The 20,442-nt window shown below is 42.9% G+C and overlaps 1 protein-coding gene across 1 annotated transcript in view; it reads right to left on the bottom strand.

Annotated features, from left to right (window-relative positions):
• Positions 1-4,194: 4,194 nt before the first annotated feature.
• Positions 4,195-20,442, bottom strand: part of LOC126249538 (pro-neuropeptide Y-like) — a 52,717-nt gene continuing 36,469 nt past the window's right edge. The window contains exons 2-3 of the mRNA XM_049951201.1: positions 10,410-10,611; positions 4,195-4,486 (exon numbers count right to left, since the gene is read on the bottom strand). Of these exons, the coding sequence (XP_049807158.1) occupies positions 4,381-4,486; positions 10,410-10,603 (300 nt within the window). The 5' untranslated portion in view covers positions 10,604-10,611 and the 3' untranslated portion in view covers positions 4,195-4,380. The remainder of the gene's footprint in view (positions 4,487-10,409; positions 10,612-20,442) is intronic.

Here is a 20,442-nt window from a genome sequence, read left to right as displayed (position 1 = left end):
AAAGACGGCGGTAGGCGCTGGGTTCGAATCCCGGTCAGGCAATATAACTTCAGTCGCTATTTAAGGTTCCAACCCCACTACTGGTGACAAACTACGATATCTACATTCTGATTTTACGTACTTATTCAACAATCCGATTAGGTGCTGGGTTCGCATCCTTGTCCCCAGCATTACATGATGGCATTTCAATTTTAAACATGTGAATCCTTTATTCCTTGACAATGCAACACTACGCAACGTCTTTCGAGGTTCATTACCAAGAAGGTAATTGTCATGTTAGGGTTCCTGCTTTCGTACAAACATTATCGTCATTTACGTTCAAGTTGAGAATTGATAACTGATACTGGTGCAAACGTCAATATTTGACGTCTCTTTCTGCCTAGTGATCGAGTCTCGATAAGGCACAAAGCTTTGCTTGGTTAACAATGGCTTTACGTTCTGGGTTTGCATCCGGATCCAGAACGAAGACGTTGGTCATGTCATTCGCTGTTATTGTGATTCGCTGTTAATGTTGGGATTTCCGTAGAGTGGTTGTTGCCGTTAATCACGTTTTCTTTTAACTGCTTAGAATTACATAAAGTTGATGCGAAACCACTCCCCGTTGAACGTTGAACAACGTTCAGCATGTGTTGGGTAAACCTTTTAGACAGCAAAGAACTTGTTTCCAATTGCGATACAACTTTATAAATCCATATACTGTCTCAAATATTTAATTGTGCCTAAGGATTACTAAACGATTTATGTGACAAAACTAGTTGTCCCATAACATTTGAAATGTCACTTATTGTAATTAAGTTTAGTTTACAAACGTTAAGGACTGTCTGATCTCTTCTGTACTATCGTGGTGTTACTTTACATCTGGATGGACTGTCATAAAGACCAGTGTTCTCTAGTAGTCTCTAGCGGTACCCATTGTGTATCTTACAATGACTGCACTGTGGAGGGTTGCGACGATGTGCAAAACAGATATGCTATGTTGGCTGCATACATTCAGGTGCAGCCTACACGTTGGAATTCAGGGGTGACCCACTTTTTTGCTGTCGAGTGTACATCTACAGACAAATAAATGCATTCAATTTCAGAAAAATTGGATGACTGATTAGAAAGAAAGAGTTCCACAAACTGAGCAAGTCAATAACGTGTTGGTCCAATCCTGGCCCCTATGTAAGCAGTTATTCGGCTTGACATCGATTGATCGAGTTGGTGGATGTCCTCCTGTGAGTTGTCGTGCTAAATTCTGTCCAACTGGCGTGTTAGATTGTCAAAACTCCGAGCTGCTTGGGCCCTGCCCATAATACTCCGAAGTTCTCAATTGGGGAGAGAAACTGCGACGTTGCTGGTCAAGGTAGGATTTGACAAACAGTACAAACTGTCAGCGTGTACTGGCGGGTATTATCTTGTTGAAATGTAAGAGGATGGCATGCCATGAAGGGCAACAAAACGGGGTACTGAATATCGTCGACGTACTGCTGTACTTTAAGGCTGCCAGAATGATAACCAAAGAGGTTCCTGCTGTGAAAAGAAATGGCGCCCCAGACCATCATTCACCGCTGTCCGGCCGTACGGCGGGGGAAAATCAGGCTGGTCTCCTGCTGCTGTCTGGAGCATCTCCAGATACGTCTTCGCTGGTCGTTGTGGCTCAGATCGAAGTGGGACTCATCACTGAAGACAATTATATTGCAGTCAACGAGATTCGACACCGAATACGTAATCTAAGCGTTCATTATGATTCCAAAAATTGTGGTGCACGGAGAACACATGGAATCGAACGTGGGTCAGTGATGCTGAGTTCTCTTCACCGACAAGTGCAGTACGGGTGCACACTTGAGGATCCTCGTAGACGAATACGTGCCAGTAGAAGGAAGTTTACCACACATTCCACACTCGTAAGCCCGAATAATACTTATTAACGGCTGTGCCGGTTAATGTGTTACCTTTTACTATTTTCGATTTTCACGCTCATACTGCTTTAGTTCCGATTATCTGAGGGATAAAAAGAGATACGTATTTCGTATTACCTTCATATATACACATGAAATAAAGTTTTGCATCACCTCGGTTCCGAGAGTTCCGGAACCTGTACAGAAAACTGGAATAGAGATCAACATAAACATCATTTCCGCCCTTTTTATAGCTCATGAATACCACACAGCGAGACATTCAGAGGTGGTGGTCCAGATAGCTGTACACATCGGTACCTCTAATATCCAGCAGCACGTCCTCTTGCATTCATGCATGCTTGTATTCGCCATGGCATACTATCCACAAGTTCATCAAGGTACTGTTGGTCCAGATTGTCCCACTCCTCAACGACAACTCGGCGTAGATCCCTCAGAATGGTTGGTGGGTCACGTCGTCCATAAGCAGCCCTTTTCAATCCATCCAAGGCATATTCGATAGGATTTATGTGTAGAGAACATGCTGGCCACTCTAGTCGAGCGATGTCCTTATCCTGGAGGAAGTCATGCAGAAGATGTGCACGATGGGGCCACGAATTGTCGTCCATGAAGACGAATGCCTCGACAATATGCTGCCGATATGGTTGCACTATCGGTTGGAGGATGGCATTCACGTATCGTACAGCCGTAACGGCGCCTTCCACGACCACGAGCTGCGTACGTCGGCCCCGCATAATGCGACCCCAAAACAGCAGGGAACCTCCACCTTGCTGCACTCGCTGGACAGTGTGTCTAAGGCGTTCAGCCTGACCGGGTTGTCTCCAAACACGTCTCCAATGATTGTCTGGTTGAAGGCATATGCGACAATCATCGGTCATAACAACGTGATGCCAATCCTGAGCGGTTCATTCGGCATGTTGTTGGTCTCATCTGTACCGCGCTGCATGGTGTCGTGGTTGCAAAGATGGGCCTCGCTATGGACGTCGGGAATGAAGTTGCGCATCATGCAGCTTGTTGCGCACAGTTTGAGTCACAACACAACGTCCCGTGGCTGCACGAAAAACATTATTCAAGATGGTGGCGTTGCTGTCAGGGTTCCTTCGAGTCATAATCCGTATGTAGTGGTCATCCACTGCAGTAGTAGCCCTTGGGGGGCCTGAATGAGGCACGTCATCGACATTTCCTGTCTCTCTGTATCTCCTGCATGTCCGAAAAATATCGCTTTGGCTCAGTCCGAGACGCCTGGACACTTCCCTTGTTGAGAGCCCTTCCTGGCACAAAGTAACAATAAGGACGCGATCAAAAATCAAATGGCTCTGACCACTATGGGACTTAACTTCTGAGGTCATCAGTCCCCTATAACTTAGAACTACTTAAACCTAACTAACTTAAGGACATCACAAACATCCATGCCCGAGTCAGGATTCGAACCTGCGGTCGTAGCGGTGGCGCGGTTCCAGACTGTAGCGCCTAGAACCGCTCGGCCACTCCGGCCGGCAAGGACACGATCGAACCGTGGTATTGACCGTCTAGGTATGGTTGAACTACAGACAACAAGAGACGTGTACCTCCTTCTTGGTGGAATGACTGGAACTGATCGGATGTCGGACCCCTTCCGTCTAATAGGTGCTGCTCATGCATCTTTGGGCGGGTTTAGTGACATCTCCGACAGCCAGAGGAACTCTGTTCGTGATACAATACCCACAGTCAACTTCTATCTTCAGGAGTTGTGGGAACCGGGGTGATGCAAAACTGTTTTTGATGTGTGTACTTTCTTAAACTGAATTTCGCCACAACCAACAACTGAATAAAGGAACACAGATAAAGAGAGAAAATTGAACGTTGGCTTTTCTTTGATGCAACCATGCAGTCTGTCCTTTCATGCCACATCCAGGGCACAGTCTGTAATAAAAAAAAATCCGGTTGGGCGTCTTGCTGCTCTTACCTGCTAGATTTGCAGTCAAAAGGGACACCCGAAAACTGCATTGATAATTGTCGATTTTGTAAATGTTTGTTGCATTGACAGATTTATACCATTCTGTATCGGCAGTCGCATCATACAGCTCCAATGAAAAAAAAAAAATGCTTCACCTTAAATTCTGCGGAAACAATTTATGTATAAATTGCCTTTTAGTATGTTTGAGTGTATTGAAACGTAAATGAACGTTATTCTGAGGTACTATAGTTTTCGTCTCTCGTTGATACATCTACGAACAAGTGCAAGTGATGTATGGGGAGTCAAAAGAGCAATATTGTGCTTTCTGAGTTGTGGAAAATAATAAGAGGTATAAAGACGTGAACTTAAAATGTAAGTTTAATGTGCATTTTCTTGAGATATGTAAGAACAATGTGATTCGCACAGATCAGTTACGAATAAATGCGTACACAAACAAAAGATTACGGTGACAATTATGGGACGAACTGGCAGGTAAAACGTGAGAAGTGAGGCGGAGACTGCGTCTACTGGTGGTGTGCGGACTGCTCACTCGTCGTACTGGAAAAGCTGCTCGTAGGCGTCCGGCGGAGGAACCGGCAGCCGGCTGGCCGCTCGGAAGGCCGCCGCCGCCGCCGACCCGCGCTTGCCGAACCTGCTGCCAGACACAACACGCTTAGTCACTTCACTCTGTCTCTTATAGTATCTCCGTTCTGAATGCAACACTCCTACTGGACATAGCCAGGAGACGCTGTGTAGTGTTCAGGTTGCACGTCTGCAGGTTCGAGGATTTGTAAGCTACGAATGTAATGTACTGCACATAAATAAAAGGCATTGTACGATTATACGATTCCCAGACAATCGGGTGATCAAAAAGTCAGTATAAATTTGAAAACTGAATAAATCACGGAATAATGTAGGTAGAGAGGTACAAATTGACACACTTGCTTGGAATGACATGGGGTTTTATTAGAACCAAAACAATAGAAAAGTTCAAAAAAATGTCCGACAGATGGCGCTTCATCTGATCAGAATATCAATAATTAGCATAACAGAGTAAGACAAAGCAAAGATGATGTTCTTTACAGGAAATGCTCAATATGTCCACCATCATTCCTCAGCAATAGCTGTAGTCGAGGAATAATGTTGTGAACAGCACTGTAAAGCATGTCCGGAGTTATGGTGAGGCATTGTTGTATTTCAGCATCCCTAGAGATGTCGGTCGATCACGATACACTTGCGATTTCAGGTAACCCCAAAGCCAATTATCGCACGGACTGAGGTCTGGGGACCTGGGAGGCCAAGCATGACGGAAGTGGCGGCTGAGTACACGATCATCACCGATCTTCCACGCGTCTGGCAATACTTTATTTTTTTTTTGGTTCTAATAAAACCCCATGTCATTCCAAGCGTGTGTGTCAATTTTTACCTCTCTATCTACATTATTCCGTGGTTTATTAAGTTTTCAAATTTATACTGACTTTTTGATCAGCCGGTATTTGTTGTATCCGGGAAGTTCGGAAAACAAAGACTAGGGGTGTGAATGGGAAAACAAATGTAATCTCTCAATTGAAGTTCACACGTCTGAATACAGACACTGTCAGGCAGAATTGGACACTGAGTCCCTATCACAATCGTACAACACCGTCACTTGGGGGTCGCTATAGATTGGTCCGTAGTAACGAGCGGTGGGTCCAAACACTTCGAGAGACTGCAGCCCGACTTCGCACTGCCATCCGTGGAGGGGTGTGCGCTTTTAACTTGTCGGGTTCGCAGGGGTACACAGGCCGCCGGTGATGGCATGGCAAGGAGTGATTGGCCTGTAGTCGGTAGGCTGGTATTTTCCGTATGTACTCCGGCTGGTGTTGCTGGGATTACCGCGGAAGCGGCTAAGGTGTGGCCGCGCCTGCGCCATTAAGTGACGGTGGTGCCGTTGCCTATCGGCTGTGAGCTGAAAGCCGTCTGATTCTTGGCCGCGAAACGCTGTGCACCACGGTGCGGTGATTGATGATACTGCAGTAAGCGTACGGGATGATTTAAAGTGGAACGACCACATCAAACTAATCACGGGAACAACAGTTGCCAAGCTGAAATTCATTGGGAGAATCTTCAGGAAGTGTAGCTTTCAAAACCCTCGTTCGACCGTTACTGGAGTTTTGTTTGTCCGTTTGTGACGCTTACCAGCTATCATTCATAAAGGAAATAGAGAATATCGAAAGAGGAGCAGCACGTTTCGTCACACGTTCGTCTTGTAAGCGCAAAAGAGCCACGGAGATGTTCATCATACTTCTGTGGCAGACGCTATGAGAGAGGCGTTGTGCGTCGCGGTGTGTGATTTACTGTTAAAATTCCGAGCGTTTACGTCCCCAGAAAAGTTAAGCTTGCTCCTACATATATCTTGCGAATCGACTTGAGGGTACAAGTAGAGAAATTCGAGATCATGCCGTGGCTTACCAACAATCGTTCTACTCGTGCAACATTCGCGGCTGTAACACAACGAGGGAGGGGAGCAGTGACTGGGCTACATAAAAGCCAGTATTGATCCAGAGGTTGCTTTTGGCGAAGGGCTCGTACTCCACTCTCGATGTTGAACATTGATTACAATGTTTTTCTCGAATATTGTATCCAGTTTGACGACGATAATCTGTTAAAGTCTAACGATACTCTCGTAAAGTGAAAACCAATCAACAAAATAAGTTAAAACTATAATAAATACGCAGTGTTGTGCTCTGCATTTATAATGATGTTGTTCTACTAAGAACCGACGGAAGAATCGGTAAAGATGTTTATTTGTTCTCATATGCTACGCGAGAGTGGATCGGTAGTTCAATAGTTTGACAGTGGTTCTATGAACCCTTTGACAAACATTTTGCGGCGTAGACATGTAAATGTAGATTCAGATAAATGAATGGGTCCGCCACCGTAGCCGAACGAATGCCGGCAAGGTAGCTCAGCGAGTTCAGTCAGGAGACTGGTCATGCTTCGAAAAAAGGTCATCGATAAAGTGGGCAGTGTAGACAGCTGCCATGCGTAGGACGCTCAGCTTCGTGATGTCAACTGAGAAGCTTCATGACTGACAAGCGTACCGCGCCTGCGCATTACAGCATTTCGTCCAGATTTATGGTATATCTAGGGCTTGGCCATAAATGAAAGTGACAGAACTGGGAGCTCCAAACTGTCAAACTCTTAAAAAATGGCTTTTTGGCGCGGGTCGGGCCATTTATACCCACGTAGTCTCCAGGCAGCGAATGGCCCGGCGGAAACCCTACAGAGTGATAGTCTAGAGGCCGTGGGCACTAGTTTTTTTTTTTTTTTTAGTCGTGTGACTAGGGCCTCCCGCGGGGGAGACCGTTCGCTAGGTGCAAGTCTTTCGATATGACGCCACTTCGGCGACTTGCGGGTCGATGGGAATGAAATGATGATGATTAGGACAACACATCACCCAGTCCCTGAGGGGAGGAAATCTCCCACCCAGCCGGGATCGAACCCGGGCCCTTAGGATTGACATTCTGTCGCGCTAACTACTCAGCTACCGGGGGCGGACATGAAATCCTATGAGCTGGAGAACAAATTTCTTCTGTTAACTGACTTGTGGTGAGGACAAACAAATCCATAATTATGCGATAAGATTTTTCAAGACAAAGAAAGACAACCATCGTGCAGCATTAAAGAGATTCCCTCCAACTGTACTTTGAAAGTGCAACCATGCGACGCCTGTTTCTATCGTCAGCTAAAGAATTTAACGAAAAAGCTTAAAAACTGCCATTATCTCATCGAGAGAGAACAAAAAAATATCACATCCTGAGCAGACTGCATCAAAATACGTTCCATTGTACATCAGCAGCTATCCTCGCTCATATTTGGTGAAGTGATGCGTCACGCTCAGTTTTCTGGCAAAATGTGTGACGAGAGAGAACCTTTCATGTCTTTGAACCGTGTATATTTTTGTGTGGAAATTTTAAGACAATTGCTTAACCGTAAAACTGTGGAATTTACAACGTGTGTAAGGTGCCGAGAAAATTACTGCTTCCCCAGTTTTAGTCTGAATATCACCCCAACAAATGAAAATTGTGAAATGTAAAACAACAAAAGTACCTAATTTTATAAACGAAGTCCTCGTGTAAGCCTTACAATTCCTTCCCGGAAATTTATTTGGATTCCCTAATTTTCCTTTACCCTTCCTTTACGTGCCTTTCATGAAAATATTAACAAATACAATACATCGAACATTATTTCGATTCATTTGCTGTGTGAGTAACGTAAATTTTGAAAAAAAAAGTTGCTGCAGATGGACTCGAACCCACGACCTTAGAACTATGGCTCTGTAGTGTTTCCGATTTTTTTATTCTCATTTTGTTCGTTTTTGTTCGTTGTATCTTCTCGGGGCGCACGTCGCAAGACACCCGTTTCAGTTCGTCATTTATCCATTAACTCAGTTTTTTATTACAGAGGGCAGCTAACCCTCTGACCGAACACGCTGAGTTACCATGCCGGCAATGATGGGGAAACACAAACACACTGTTTCCGGGGGAGAGAAAAATCCCAAATCCGGCCGGGAATCGAACCTAGGACCCCGTCATCCAGAGGCAGCAATGCTAGCTACGAGACCACGAGCTGCGGACCGCTGGGCCGACAGCGACCTTGAGAACACCCGAATACAAATGGATCACCCCGATCCGCGTCAAATATGCTATTATTTCTAAACTCTTGGCAGCCTGAAGTTCCCATCGCTGTAACTTCCATTTCTGGCCAAGCCCCGGATATGCCATGAACGAAATTAACTATGGCGAGAAGGCGGGGTCCTCTTGTGACTAGTAGCGGATCCTGATCTATTAACCCGAAAACGGCTGGGAAAGTGGTGTGCTGACCACCGCACCAAAGGAACGCTATTGGCTGGTGGATGAGGCGCAGGGGGACTGGTGGAGAGGCGATTGTAACTCTATAGTATTCAACAAGATCGAGCAGTGGGGCGAGTGACTATTAACTGAAGGCTCATTACTATTCACATACACTACTAGCCATTAAAATTGCTACACCACGAAGATGAAGTGCTACAGACGCGAAATTTAACCGACAGGAAGAAGATGCTGTGATATGCAAATGATTAGCTTTTCAGAGCATTCACACAAGGTTGGCGCCGGTGGCGACACCTACAACGTGCTGACATGAGGAAAATTTTCCACCGATTTCTCATACACAAACAGCTGTTGGTCGGCGTTGCCTGGTGAAACGTTCTTGTAATGCCTCGTGTAAGGAGGAGAAATGCGTACCATCACGTTTCCGACTTTTATACAGGTCGGATTGTAGCCTATCGCGATTGCGGTTTATCGTTTCGCGACATTGCTGCTCTCGTTGGTCGAGATCCAATGACTGTTAGCAGAATAAGGAATCGGTGGGTTCAGAAGGGTAATACGGAACGCCGTGCTGGATCGAAACGGCCTCGTATCACTAGCAGTCAATATGACAGACATCTTATCCGCATGGCTGTAACGGATCGTGCAGCCACGTCTCGAGCCCTGGGTCAACACATGGGGACGTTTGCAAGACAACAACCATCTGCACGATCAGTTCGACGACGTTTTCAGCAGCACGGACTATCAGCTCGGAGACCATGGCTGTGGTTACCCTCGACGCTGCATCACAGACAGGAGCGCCTGCGATGGTGTACTCAACGACGAACCTGGGAGCACGAATGGCAAAACGTTATTTTTTCGGATGAATCCAGGTTCTGTTTACAGCATCATGATGGTCGCATCCGTGTTTGGCGTCATCGCGGTGAACGCACATTGGAAGCGTGTATTCGGCATCGCCATACTGGCGTATCACCCGGCGTGTTGATATGGGGTGCCATTGGTTACACGTCTCGGTCACATCTTGTTCGCACTGACGGCACTTTGAACAGTGGACGTTACATTTCAGATGTGTTACGACCCGTGGCTCTATCCTTCATTCGATCCTTGCGATATCCTACATTTCAGCAGGATAATGTACGACCGCATGTTGCAGGTCCTGTACGGGCATTTCTGGATACAGAAAATGTTCGACTGCTGCCCTGGCCAGCACATTCTCCAGATCTCTCACCAACTGAAAACGTCTGGTCAATAGTGGCCGAGGAACTGGTTCGTCACAGTACGCCAGTCACTACTCTTGATGAACTGTGGTATCGTGTTGAAGCTGCATGGGCAGCTATACCTGTACACGCCATCCAAGCTCTGCTTGACTCAATGTCCAGGCGTATCAAGGCCGTTATTACGGCCAAAGGTGGTTGTTCTGGGTACTGATTTCTCAGGGTCTATGCACCCAAATTGCGTGAAAATGTAATCACATGTCAGTTCTAGTGTAATATATTTGTCCAATGAATACCCGTTTATCATCTGCATTTCTTCGCGGTGTAGCAATTTTAATGGCCAGTACTGTATTATGTCGCAACTGGTGAACTGAGACTGGAAGCTGTCGCTTGGAACGACTGGTGCTATAAAGTATAAGTTGTTTACACTAGTAAAGAACTAAACGTTCATTTCCACCCGTTAGTTCCAGTCTTAGGCTCCTGTGAAACTGAGAACGTCTGTGGCACGCACCTGGGCCTGCCGAGAGACGCGTAGAAGTCGCTCAGCTGGGTGAGGTAGTTGCGCAGCTCCTCGGGCGAGGTGAACATGGGCGGGCGCTCGGGTCGCTGCTGGCCTGCGTCTGCACCCGCGGGCAGCGGCTCGCTCAGCGGGGCCGTCGCCGCCAGCACCACCAGCGCTATCACCACCACGCGCACCAACGACATCTGGGATCCTGTAACACGCACACACACACTCTCTGTACTTTACCTGGCTGGCTTGGAATCGGTAAGTCTGAAGTCAGCATTTCTTTCTGTCGCTGTATGACCTTCGTAGAGACAGCAAAGGGCAAGGATTTGGAAGAGCAGTTGAACGGTTGGACAGTGTCTGGAAATGAGGGTATAAGATGAACATCAACAAAAGCAAAACGAGGATAATGGAATGTAGTCGAATTAAGTCGGGTGATGCTGAGGGAATTAGATTAGGAAATGAGACACTTAAAGTAGTAAAGGAGTTTTGCTATTTGGGGAGCAAAATAACTGATGATGGTCGAAGTAGAGAGGATATAAAATGTATACTGGCAATGACAAGGAAAGCGTTTCTGAAGAAGAGAAACTTGTTAACATCTAGTATAGAATTAAGTGTCAGGAAGTTGTTTCTGAAAGTATTTGTACAGAGTGTAGCCATGTATGGAAGTGAAAGGTGGACGATAAGTAGTTTGGACAAGAAGAGAATAGAAGCTTTTGAAATGTGGTGCTACAGAAGAATGCTGAAGATTAGATGGGTAGATCACATAGCTAATGAGGAAGTATTGAATAGGATTGGGGAGAAGAGAAGTTTGTGGCACAACTTGACTAGAAGAAGGGATCGGTTGGTAGGACATGTTCTGAGGCATCAAGGGATCACCAATTTAGTATTGGAGGGCAGCGTGGAGGGTAAAAATCGTAGAGGGAGACCAAGAGATGAATACATTAAGCAGATTCCGAAGGATGTAGGTGTAGGTTGCAGTAATTACTGGGAGATGAAGAAGGTTGCACAGGATAGAGTAGCATGGAGAGCTGCATCAAACCAGTCCCAGGACTGAAGACCACAACAACAACAACATGACCTTTGTTACTCCACAACCTTTCTTAGCAGCTCATATGCGCCTTTTCAAAAAGATTCATTCGATTTCACGAGACATTATCTTCAACACGAATGAAGACAGAAACCTGGGACGGATTTTAACTCGCGCGTTGAAAGTAAATGTTCATCTCGGCGCCGGTTGGTGTGGTTGCCAGGAGGGTTTGAACTCACATGCTCCAGAGGCGAAGAACTATGATCGCTACATCAGAATTAGATAAACTAGACATTAATGAGCCTTTGAGACTAGTGGTGATATTAATTAATTTTGAGTGTAATCTGGTTCGTGATTTTTTGTGTGTATTCAAATGTTCAAATGTGTGTGAAATCTTATGGGACTTAACTGCTGAGGTCATCAGTCCCTAAGCTTACACATTACTTAACCTAAATTATCCTAAGGACAGACACACACATCCATGCCCGAGGGAGGACTCGAACCTCCGCCGGGACCAGCCGCACTGTCCATGACTGCACCGCGTGAGACCGCTCGGCTAACACTGCGTGGCTTTTGTGTGTTGTGGGGGTGAACAGAAGATACCAAATAGTCGGTAATGGCGCTTCAGTGTAGTGTCATTGTCCGTAGTTTTGCTAGTAGTAATTACACTTAGTTCAGAAGTTAGTACTTTTCGGCAAGGGAGCCCTCGTGATAAAACTGAACGATCCTTGGGGCGTGAATACACCAGAGATGTGGCAGGGAAGCAACCTAAACCTGACCAAAACAGCGCAAATGAGTGCCCTCCCCACAGGCCGCCGTTTCCAAGGTTATAAATAACCTCCATAGCGAGAGCTATGCCTCACTGCGACCCGAGTTCTTCTGCCACCAAGACGCGTTTCCGTGTCTGGTACAGTCAGTCTCCAGGCCACACGGTCCTAACGTTTAGGTACACCCACTAGTTTGTGTTCTTCTGGCGAATATGAGGAACTAACCCAGCGTTGGCGTAGGCATCGGTGATAAACAGCCTAAAAACGAACAGTTATTCATCGGGTGCGATGATTCGATCCGAGTGTGGTTCTTCTGTATATCATTCATGCTAACGCGCGTAGAGTTAGCTTTCGGAGTGCGGCAAGATGCATGAGAAACTTAGAATTAAACTGATTATAATGAACGTACAGTCTCAATCTATACAGTGATCATTTTAGTGGAACATCCTGAACTCAGCTTAACCTAGTGGACCCCAAGATTTTTAATCTGAATGTGATGAATATTGTCTTTTATTTTTCTTACTCATGTAAAAAGTAAAATAAGGGAAGTGAAGAGTAATTTATCAATGGCCGAGGAAAATCTCTTTGTGCTCGACATAAACGGACTGCCCCTATTGACCATGGCTTGTCAGAACACCGACAATCTTTTCGATTATAATAGTACTACTGATACTTGTGTTTCATATTCCGACTCCTTGGCACAGAGCGTTATGTTAGTATGTGTTCCAGAATGACTTATTTAAATGCAAATTATGTCCCGTTGTGAAAAGTATAATATCCCTCAGACCACTGTGAGCAAGAATGTTAAATTGTACAAGGAACTATGTGAGTTTCTGGATAAGAGATGATTCATTTCTATGTCTTCAGTAACATCTACAGTGAATTCATAATAAGGGACAGACGAGAAGTCTGGAACAGTTGTATCACAGTAGGGCGAAAATCAGTCCCACGATCAAAGCAAGTTTGTGCTAATGGTATAAAAACACTAATTCTTCAGATGAAGAAATGGGTAACATAAGTAGTAGCGCAGCAGCAGTCATGAGCCACTAACTTATAAGTTAATAAGTAATGTCCTTGGTCATATACGCACAATACATCACTGACATAGAGAATTTTTCCAGACAGATTAAAATATGCAATTGTTAAACTTCTTCATAAGAAAGGTGATAAGACAGACTTAAACAGTTATCTTCCAGTTTCTTTACTGACAACTTTTCCCAAAACACTCGAAAATGTAAAATTCTCAAGAGTAGTCTCACACTTAAATGGAAACAGTTTACTTAATGTATCATAGTTTCGATTCCAGAAGGGTTGTTCGACTGAGAATACTATTAACACATTCACTCAACCAGTAGTACTAGAATTAAACAATAAAATGTCGCCAGTTAGTATTTTTTGTGGTCTTTACAAGGCGCTTAGTTGAGTAGATCATGTTACTCGCCCAGAAAAATTCATCTTTTATGTAGTTGACGGCTTTACACACAGTATGTTTGAAACATACGTAAAACATAATGCAAAAGGTTGTGCTGAATAATTCAAACAATCTCGGAAGGGTATCGTTAGTGACAGGGGAGAAATCACGAAGGGCGTCCCTCAGGCACAAATTTTAGGTTCACTGTTGTTTTGTATATACGTGAATGACCTTACACTTACCATTCAACAAGTAGACTTGGTACTTTTTGCAGACGGTACTAGTGTTATAAGAAATCTCATTAGAGAGAAATCAACAGAAGAGATTGTTGTGTCTAGACAAGACAGCCTAGACACAATGAGAGGAAGCCGAAAGGCACGCGCTTAAACTCACGCAGGCTGGCGTGAGGTCTGAAACAGGATACGTAATGAATGCTATAAAGAAAAGTATGTAGCTTCTGGAATACTTAACTTTAATCCACATTTGTAGAACATCGCTCTTGATGATACATTAATAGAATCTCAATATCAATTGAATACGGCGCCTTGCTAGGTCGCAGCAAATGTAGCTGAAGGCTATGCTAACTATCGTCTCGGCAAATGAGAGCGTATTTGTCAGTGAACCTTTCCTTGCAAAGTCGGCTGTACAACTGGGGCGAGTCCTACCTAGTACGTCTCTCTAGACCTGCCGTGTGGTGGCGCTCGGTCTGCAATTACTGACAGTGGCGACACGCGGGTCCGGCGTATACTAATGGACCGCGGCCGATTTAAAGGCTACCACCTAGCAAGTGTGGTGTCTGGCGGTGACACCACAGAGATGGTAAATGATATTTTCCAAAAAATTATGAAGTGCCTCTCAGAATATTGACGCTTCCTAAATTCTGAGAAAAAACCAAACTGTATTCAGTTCTGTACAGCAAACAGAGTCATATCAGCAACTGATGTAGAAAATGAGCAGGAGTCAGTAAATAGGATAGAATGCTGCAAATTACTGGATGTACATATTGATGAAAACTTGAACAGGAAGAAGCATATTATACAACGCCTTTAACAGTTAAGATCAGTTACTTTTGTTCTTCCTATAATTGCTAATCTTAGAAACAAAAGAATCGAGGTCTTGACATATTTTGCTTATTTCCACTCAATAATGTCATAATTTTATGGAGTAGCTCATCACATAGAAAGAACAAAAGCGAACAATAAGAATAACGTGTGGTTTTCACCCACTCACGTCATGTAGGTACCTCGTGCACTGCACCGACACAATACACATATTCACTAAAAACATTGTTCAGAAATAATCCATCACAGTTTGATAAGAACAATGATGTCCATGCCTACAACAGTAGAGGGAAAAATAACCTTTAATTGCCATTACTAAAGCTGTCTGTAGTTCAGAAAGGAGTTCGATATGCAGCAACAAAAATTTTAGATCATTTGCCCAATAACACAAAATATCTGATAGGTACCAAAGCAAGTTTTAAATTTAACTTACAATCATTTCTCCCAGACAAGTCCTACTCTATTGACGAACTTATACTCAAAAACTGATAGAAAAAAAACTTGTTTTTATGTGTAGTTGCACGAGTAGGACTAAAAACGTCATTTGATCATTAACGTTAGCACTAATCATGCATACTTATCCCGAAAACTGAGCGTTCCTCATCACTTCGATAAAAGAATCGTTCAAATGATTTATGGAACATGAAATAACAAACTGACTAAGTAAGGGTAGTGTACGTCTAACGGGTGCCTGAGCTTGCTGGGCTTCCGCATTATTGCAGAACATTCTTAGATATAACAAATACAACTCAAGCACGACGCGGTTCTTAAGCGTTTTCGAGGAATCGAGGTTGAAATTTTTGCGAGGTTTTTGAATACGAGCTAGCCCTTGAGTTGCGGCTTTAGCACATTAATGTTTGCAAAGTGTAAGTCTAGCCTTACTGAGTTCAAGTCATGTAATTTTTTTAGTCCTCTACCAACCACCTATATTGCTACAACAGGGAAATCTTGTTTTGTGTCATGAAATCTTTCAAGATAAAAACAGACGAACAACGTATACATTCAGAACTATACAACACAAAATGATGACCGTTGTGTCAATCTTGCAATGTATACTTTTGTCGGTAAATCAAAAATTTTGTGAAGCGACTGGAGAATGCTTCTACATTGTTGCAGGGCCTGAGAGAAATATCAAATCTTGGAGCTTATGTTACTTTTCACTATCTGGTACTACATCAGTTAACAGCTCCTATGTTCGTATGTATGCTGAAAACACAGGGTTCGCAAAAAAAAAAAAAAAAAAAAAAAAAATGTGAACCGTCATTCTTTTTAGATATCAATGACGCATGTTTCCGACTATCATTATTAAAAATGAGAAGTTCGTGTCAAAAAGTGGTTTAGTGTCAGTCTGCACTATGTTTTCCTGCTTTTATGACACAAGGGGTGTTCAAAATGTTTTCGTTTGTGGCGTTGCTGTAGCATATATGCACAACAGCGCGACTCCAACGCGGGTATGCAAGCATCGACTTGCAGGCATGGAAACTATTGGTCGCCCCTTACAGATACCAGCGCAAATGCTGTCTACCTACCACTGAGAGGAAGAATCGTAAGTGAACTGCCACAAACGCGTTAACTGTTTTATACGCGCATGAATTTATTGATAAATAAGTGTTCATTTAATCACACTTTCTTAATTATAGTTGGTCCAAAGTTTCTTGTTAATGGGCTCTGAAAAGAACTGTTTCTGCTGGAAGTAAGTTTCAGAGGCAGAATTCTTCGTCATAATTGGAACCCAAAATATCTTGGTGTCAACCTGGACCGTATGCTACGCTTCAAACAACACATTAACTTAGCTCAAAAGTTGAGGACTCGAAACAACATCCTCCATAAGCTATGCGGAACTGCCTGTGGATCTTCAGCAACCATCCTGCGATCTTCAGCTCTGGGCTTGGTGTACTCAAGTGCTGAGTATTGTGCACCTGTTTGGATGAACAGTCATCATACGAGGCTCGTTGACACCCAGCTGAATACGACAATGCGCATGATATCTGGCGCAATCAGATCTACTCCAGTTTATTGGCTTCCAGTGTTAACCGGTATAATGCCTCCTGATCTACGCAGATGTACTGCTCTTATGAGAAAATTCCACAAGATCTCCAGGAATTCTACCCTATCCGTGCATAGTGGCCTGCCACTTTTAAATCGTAAGAGACTGAAATCACGCCATCCAAATCTGTGTGATGCTGCTGACATGGTCGCTAAGGATTTCAAACCTCTTGAAGAATGGAAAGGTCAGTCTAAAGTAGTGACAGATGTGCACCTGCATAACATCTTCTCAGGTGCTAAACTTCCAAGAGGATTCGACCTACCACACAAGACCTGGACTACTCTCAACAGAATCCGTACCGGCCATGGCTGATGCAGGTATGCTCTCTTTGAGTGGAAGAAGCTGCCTAATCCAGCCTGTGACTGCGGGGCTCCATTCCAGACTGTTCACCACATTGTCAGTGAATGCAGGATTCGAGCCTTTCACGGTGCTGAAGACGACTTCCTGCAAGCAGCTCCAGCTGCAGTGCACTGGATTGCAGTTGCAAAGACAAACTTAAGTTTCTTGTGTGTCAATATGTACATATGTATACGTAATTTAATTTTATGATATGTCTATTAGCCATGCGCTAAATAATCTTAATTAAACCTCGACTCGAATATACCACAATAATTATTGTTATTCCTACCATTACTTTTCGAAGAAATATGATTCGATATGGTGATAGAAGTGTTTGGCGGAAGTTTATCAACAAAATGGTGAGAATCGAATGCAGCACGGGCAGATTCTTAGTCTATTGCCTTAGACAGTAAAGTCCCCGCACGGCGATTGCCGTTAATGTATGATACTCAAAAGCCTCGTAAAACTTTGAACATCAATTTCTTGGAAAGTCTTGAGAAGCCCATCATACTATAACAGCGCTCGTTCCATGTAAATGCGTACTCCAGCGGTGCCAAACATGAGCAGACTCGATTAACCTTTGGGCATATGTTTCCCTCGTTAGAGGTATCTCCGTTCTCTCGACCTCTCATTGGTAATTTAAGAACACGAAGTGTACGAAATTAATGAGAGAGGCAACAGCAATAGCTATAAGTACAATGTATATTTGTGCCAAATATCTCTATATCGAATATGCAGCCAGATAAAGCAGTGCTTTTCCTACCGGTACATCCATTTGTATGCCACAAGCGTCTTGAAATCAAAGGTAGAGGTAATTTCCATGAATACAAAGGATACCAAAGAGAATCACTAGATCTATTTTAAAAGAGCCAACTATCAAAAGCCGGCCGAAGTGGCCGTGCGGTTAAAGGCGCTGCAGTCTGGAACCGCAGGACCGCTACGGTCGCGGGTTCGAATCCTGCCTCGGGCATGGATGTTTGTGATGTCCTTAGGTTAGTTAGGTTTAACTAGTTCTAAGTTCTAGAGGACTAATGACCTCAGAAGTTGAGTCCCATAGTGCTCAGAGCCATTTGAACCATTTGAACTATCAAAACAGCGAATTACGGATACTTTGATTACTCACTTTAAAAAGATGCACGAGGAAAAATGACGACTGAACTCAAGGCGCTATGGTAGCTCCAACTGAAACTGTGCGTGAAAATTAACTTCAGAGGAGCGTAGATGTTGTAATTGATATCAGGCGATAACACAAAAGCTGTAACTTAGCGACAGCCGATACGGGGATTGTCGACGAAGAATAGAACATAATAAATGGAGATACTCTAGTTTGGAATTGTGATAACTCAATAATTTTCAATTTGTTTACTAATATCTTATACGAAATGATTGTGATTGTCCCAGGTGTGATGTACTGAATACGTAGTGAGGTGAAAATGTACCCATATCATGCTTTAGTAGTCGCTGCAGGTAGCTCCATCCTGGCAGTCTGTCATTTATCATTGGCAACTGAAGAGCAGGAAGTGCACGGAGTCGATAAGAGAGGCAACAGCGCTATCACAACAGACGATATCGAGTATGCCACAAGTGCAGAGACGTTGTGTTTTTGATCACGTGTTTACAGGGCTTCTTATTTATATAACATTTAAGACATCACAAAGAAAATAAGCATTTTAGGAGAAGACAATCACTTGCCTAATGATAGCACATTACTTCGCTATGATGTGTCTATAAAGTTAAGTGGCCATCAGTTAGCGTTTAATTTTTGACTAGTCTTTCACACTGATTTGATGAGTACTTTTAGTTCCAAAGCGTTTAGTAAATTACTGTCATTGGTACATTTCTCACGAATTTGTCTTTTCCGCGGATGTTGTGTTATAATTTGTTAGAAAATCTAGTACACAACAGCCCAGTTTTAAATTCAGTCTTGCCTCACTACTATTCGAAGGTCCAACAATTGTTCTATAATGGAATGTATCGTTATCTTCAGCCTATAATCAGCAATGAAATCTGAGTACCAGCCATACATTTACGCACGAATTGCCAGTTGTATTACTTCAATGAGATACTCCTACTTTTATGCTTGATAACAGTCACAAGTTTTTCATCTGAAATTAGTTTTTAAAATCTTCTTCACGTCTTATCTTCTTGTAAATTTGCAGTAATATAATAACGGCGTTTATAGAATTGCCCTTTAAAGTGTGTAGACTGTACTTTGAGGAAGAAAAAATAAAACAAAAAACCAAACACATCTGCTGAAGTAAACTGTGTAGACTATTCTTTGAGAAAAAAAAAAGAAAAACAAAAAACAAACAGACCTACTAAAGTTCTGTTTTAAAAATGCATATTACTTTATTTCGAGGAAGGAATATTTTTCTCGGTAGGACATAATGACTACGAAATGAAACAAATGCAGTCAGTGTTCTGTAGCAAGACAACAATGTTAGTGAAATAACAGTTATTTTAAAATAGTATGACTGAGAGTTATTGAAGTTGTGAAAATAACGTTATAATAGAGACGTGAAGTTCGACTGCCTATATGCAATAAAACGGTTATTATTCAATTAAAAATTAAGAAAAGTAGAAGACCTACACGTAAGACACGCAAGCAAGATATTTGGGCATCAAAAAGCTATCGAATATTGGAAATCAATAATTTATGGTGAAGTGTTTGAGAACAATGAGGAGTTAAGAGAAGTAGTAATGAACAGTGTTTCTTTTAATTTTTAGAGAAGAACTCAACATCATCCAGTGTTTACGAAATACTTCCAAATAAATATCTAAGGATAATGAGAAGCAATAAAAAGAGAGGTATGGGAAACATAAGGTTAAAATAAAAGGAATGCAAGGTCGTATTATGATAAAACAGTAGCGAAGATATCTGACAAGAGGAAAAATTATCATAGTGACGGGATGAAGCAATAATGGTGTGTAATTAGGACAATCGAAATTGGCCCAAGGTCCTCAGATATTTGTAACGAGAGGAAGCAGAGTTGTACATAGGCGAAATATTTACAGCGGTGGCATATTAGTGTAAATTCGTAAATGTGATTAATTATTTAATGCGATAGATGTCACTCCACATATGGAATAATTTGCGAGATCTATTGTATAACATATCGAACTGTTAACATTTCAGTTAAATAATAATTACTGAAGATATTAAATTTAATATTTATCAAAATTTTATATTTCGTATCTATCATTGAGTAATTGTTGTGTAAGTATCGTTGTTATGGCATAACTAACACTACGTGTATTCGCATTAGTTTTTTATTTTAATCATATGAAAGTCAATTTACTAAGTTTACAGACGAAATAGGCTAAAATGTTACGTAAAAATGGAACAACATAAGGAGAGAATATGTACGATCTGTTATTTATGTT

Source organism: Schistocerca nitens, chromosome 3 (assembly GCF_023898315.1).
Source record: "Schistocerca nitens isolate TAMUIC-IGC-003100 chromosome 3, iqSchNite1.1, whole genome shotgun sequence".
NCBI lineage: Eukaryota > Metazoa > Arthropoda > Insecta > Orthoptera > Acrididae > Schistocerca > Schistocerca nitens.
The sequence above is the reverse complement of the archived record's forward strand: the minus strand, read 5'-3'. Positions and strand labels throughout refer to the sequence as shown.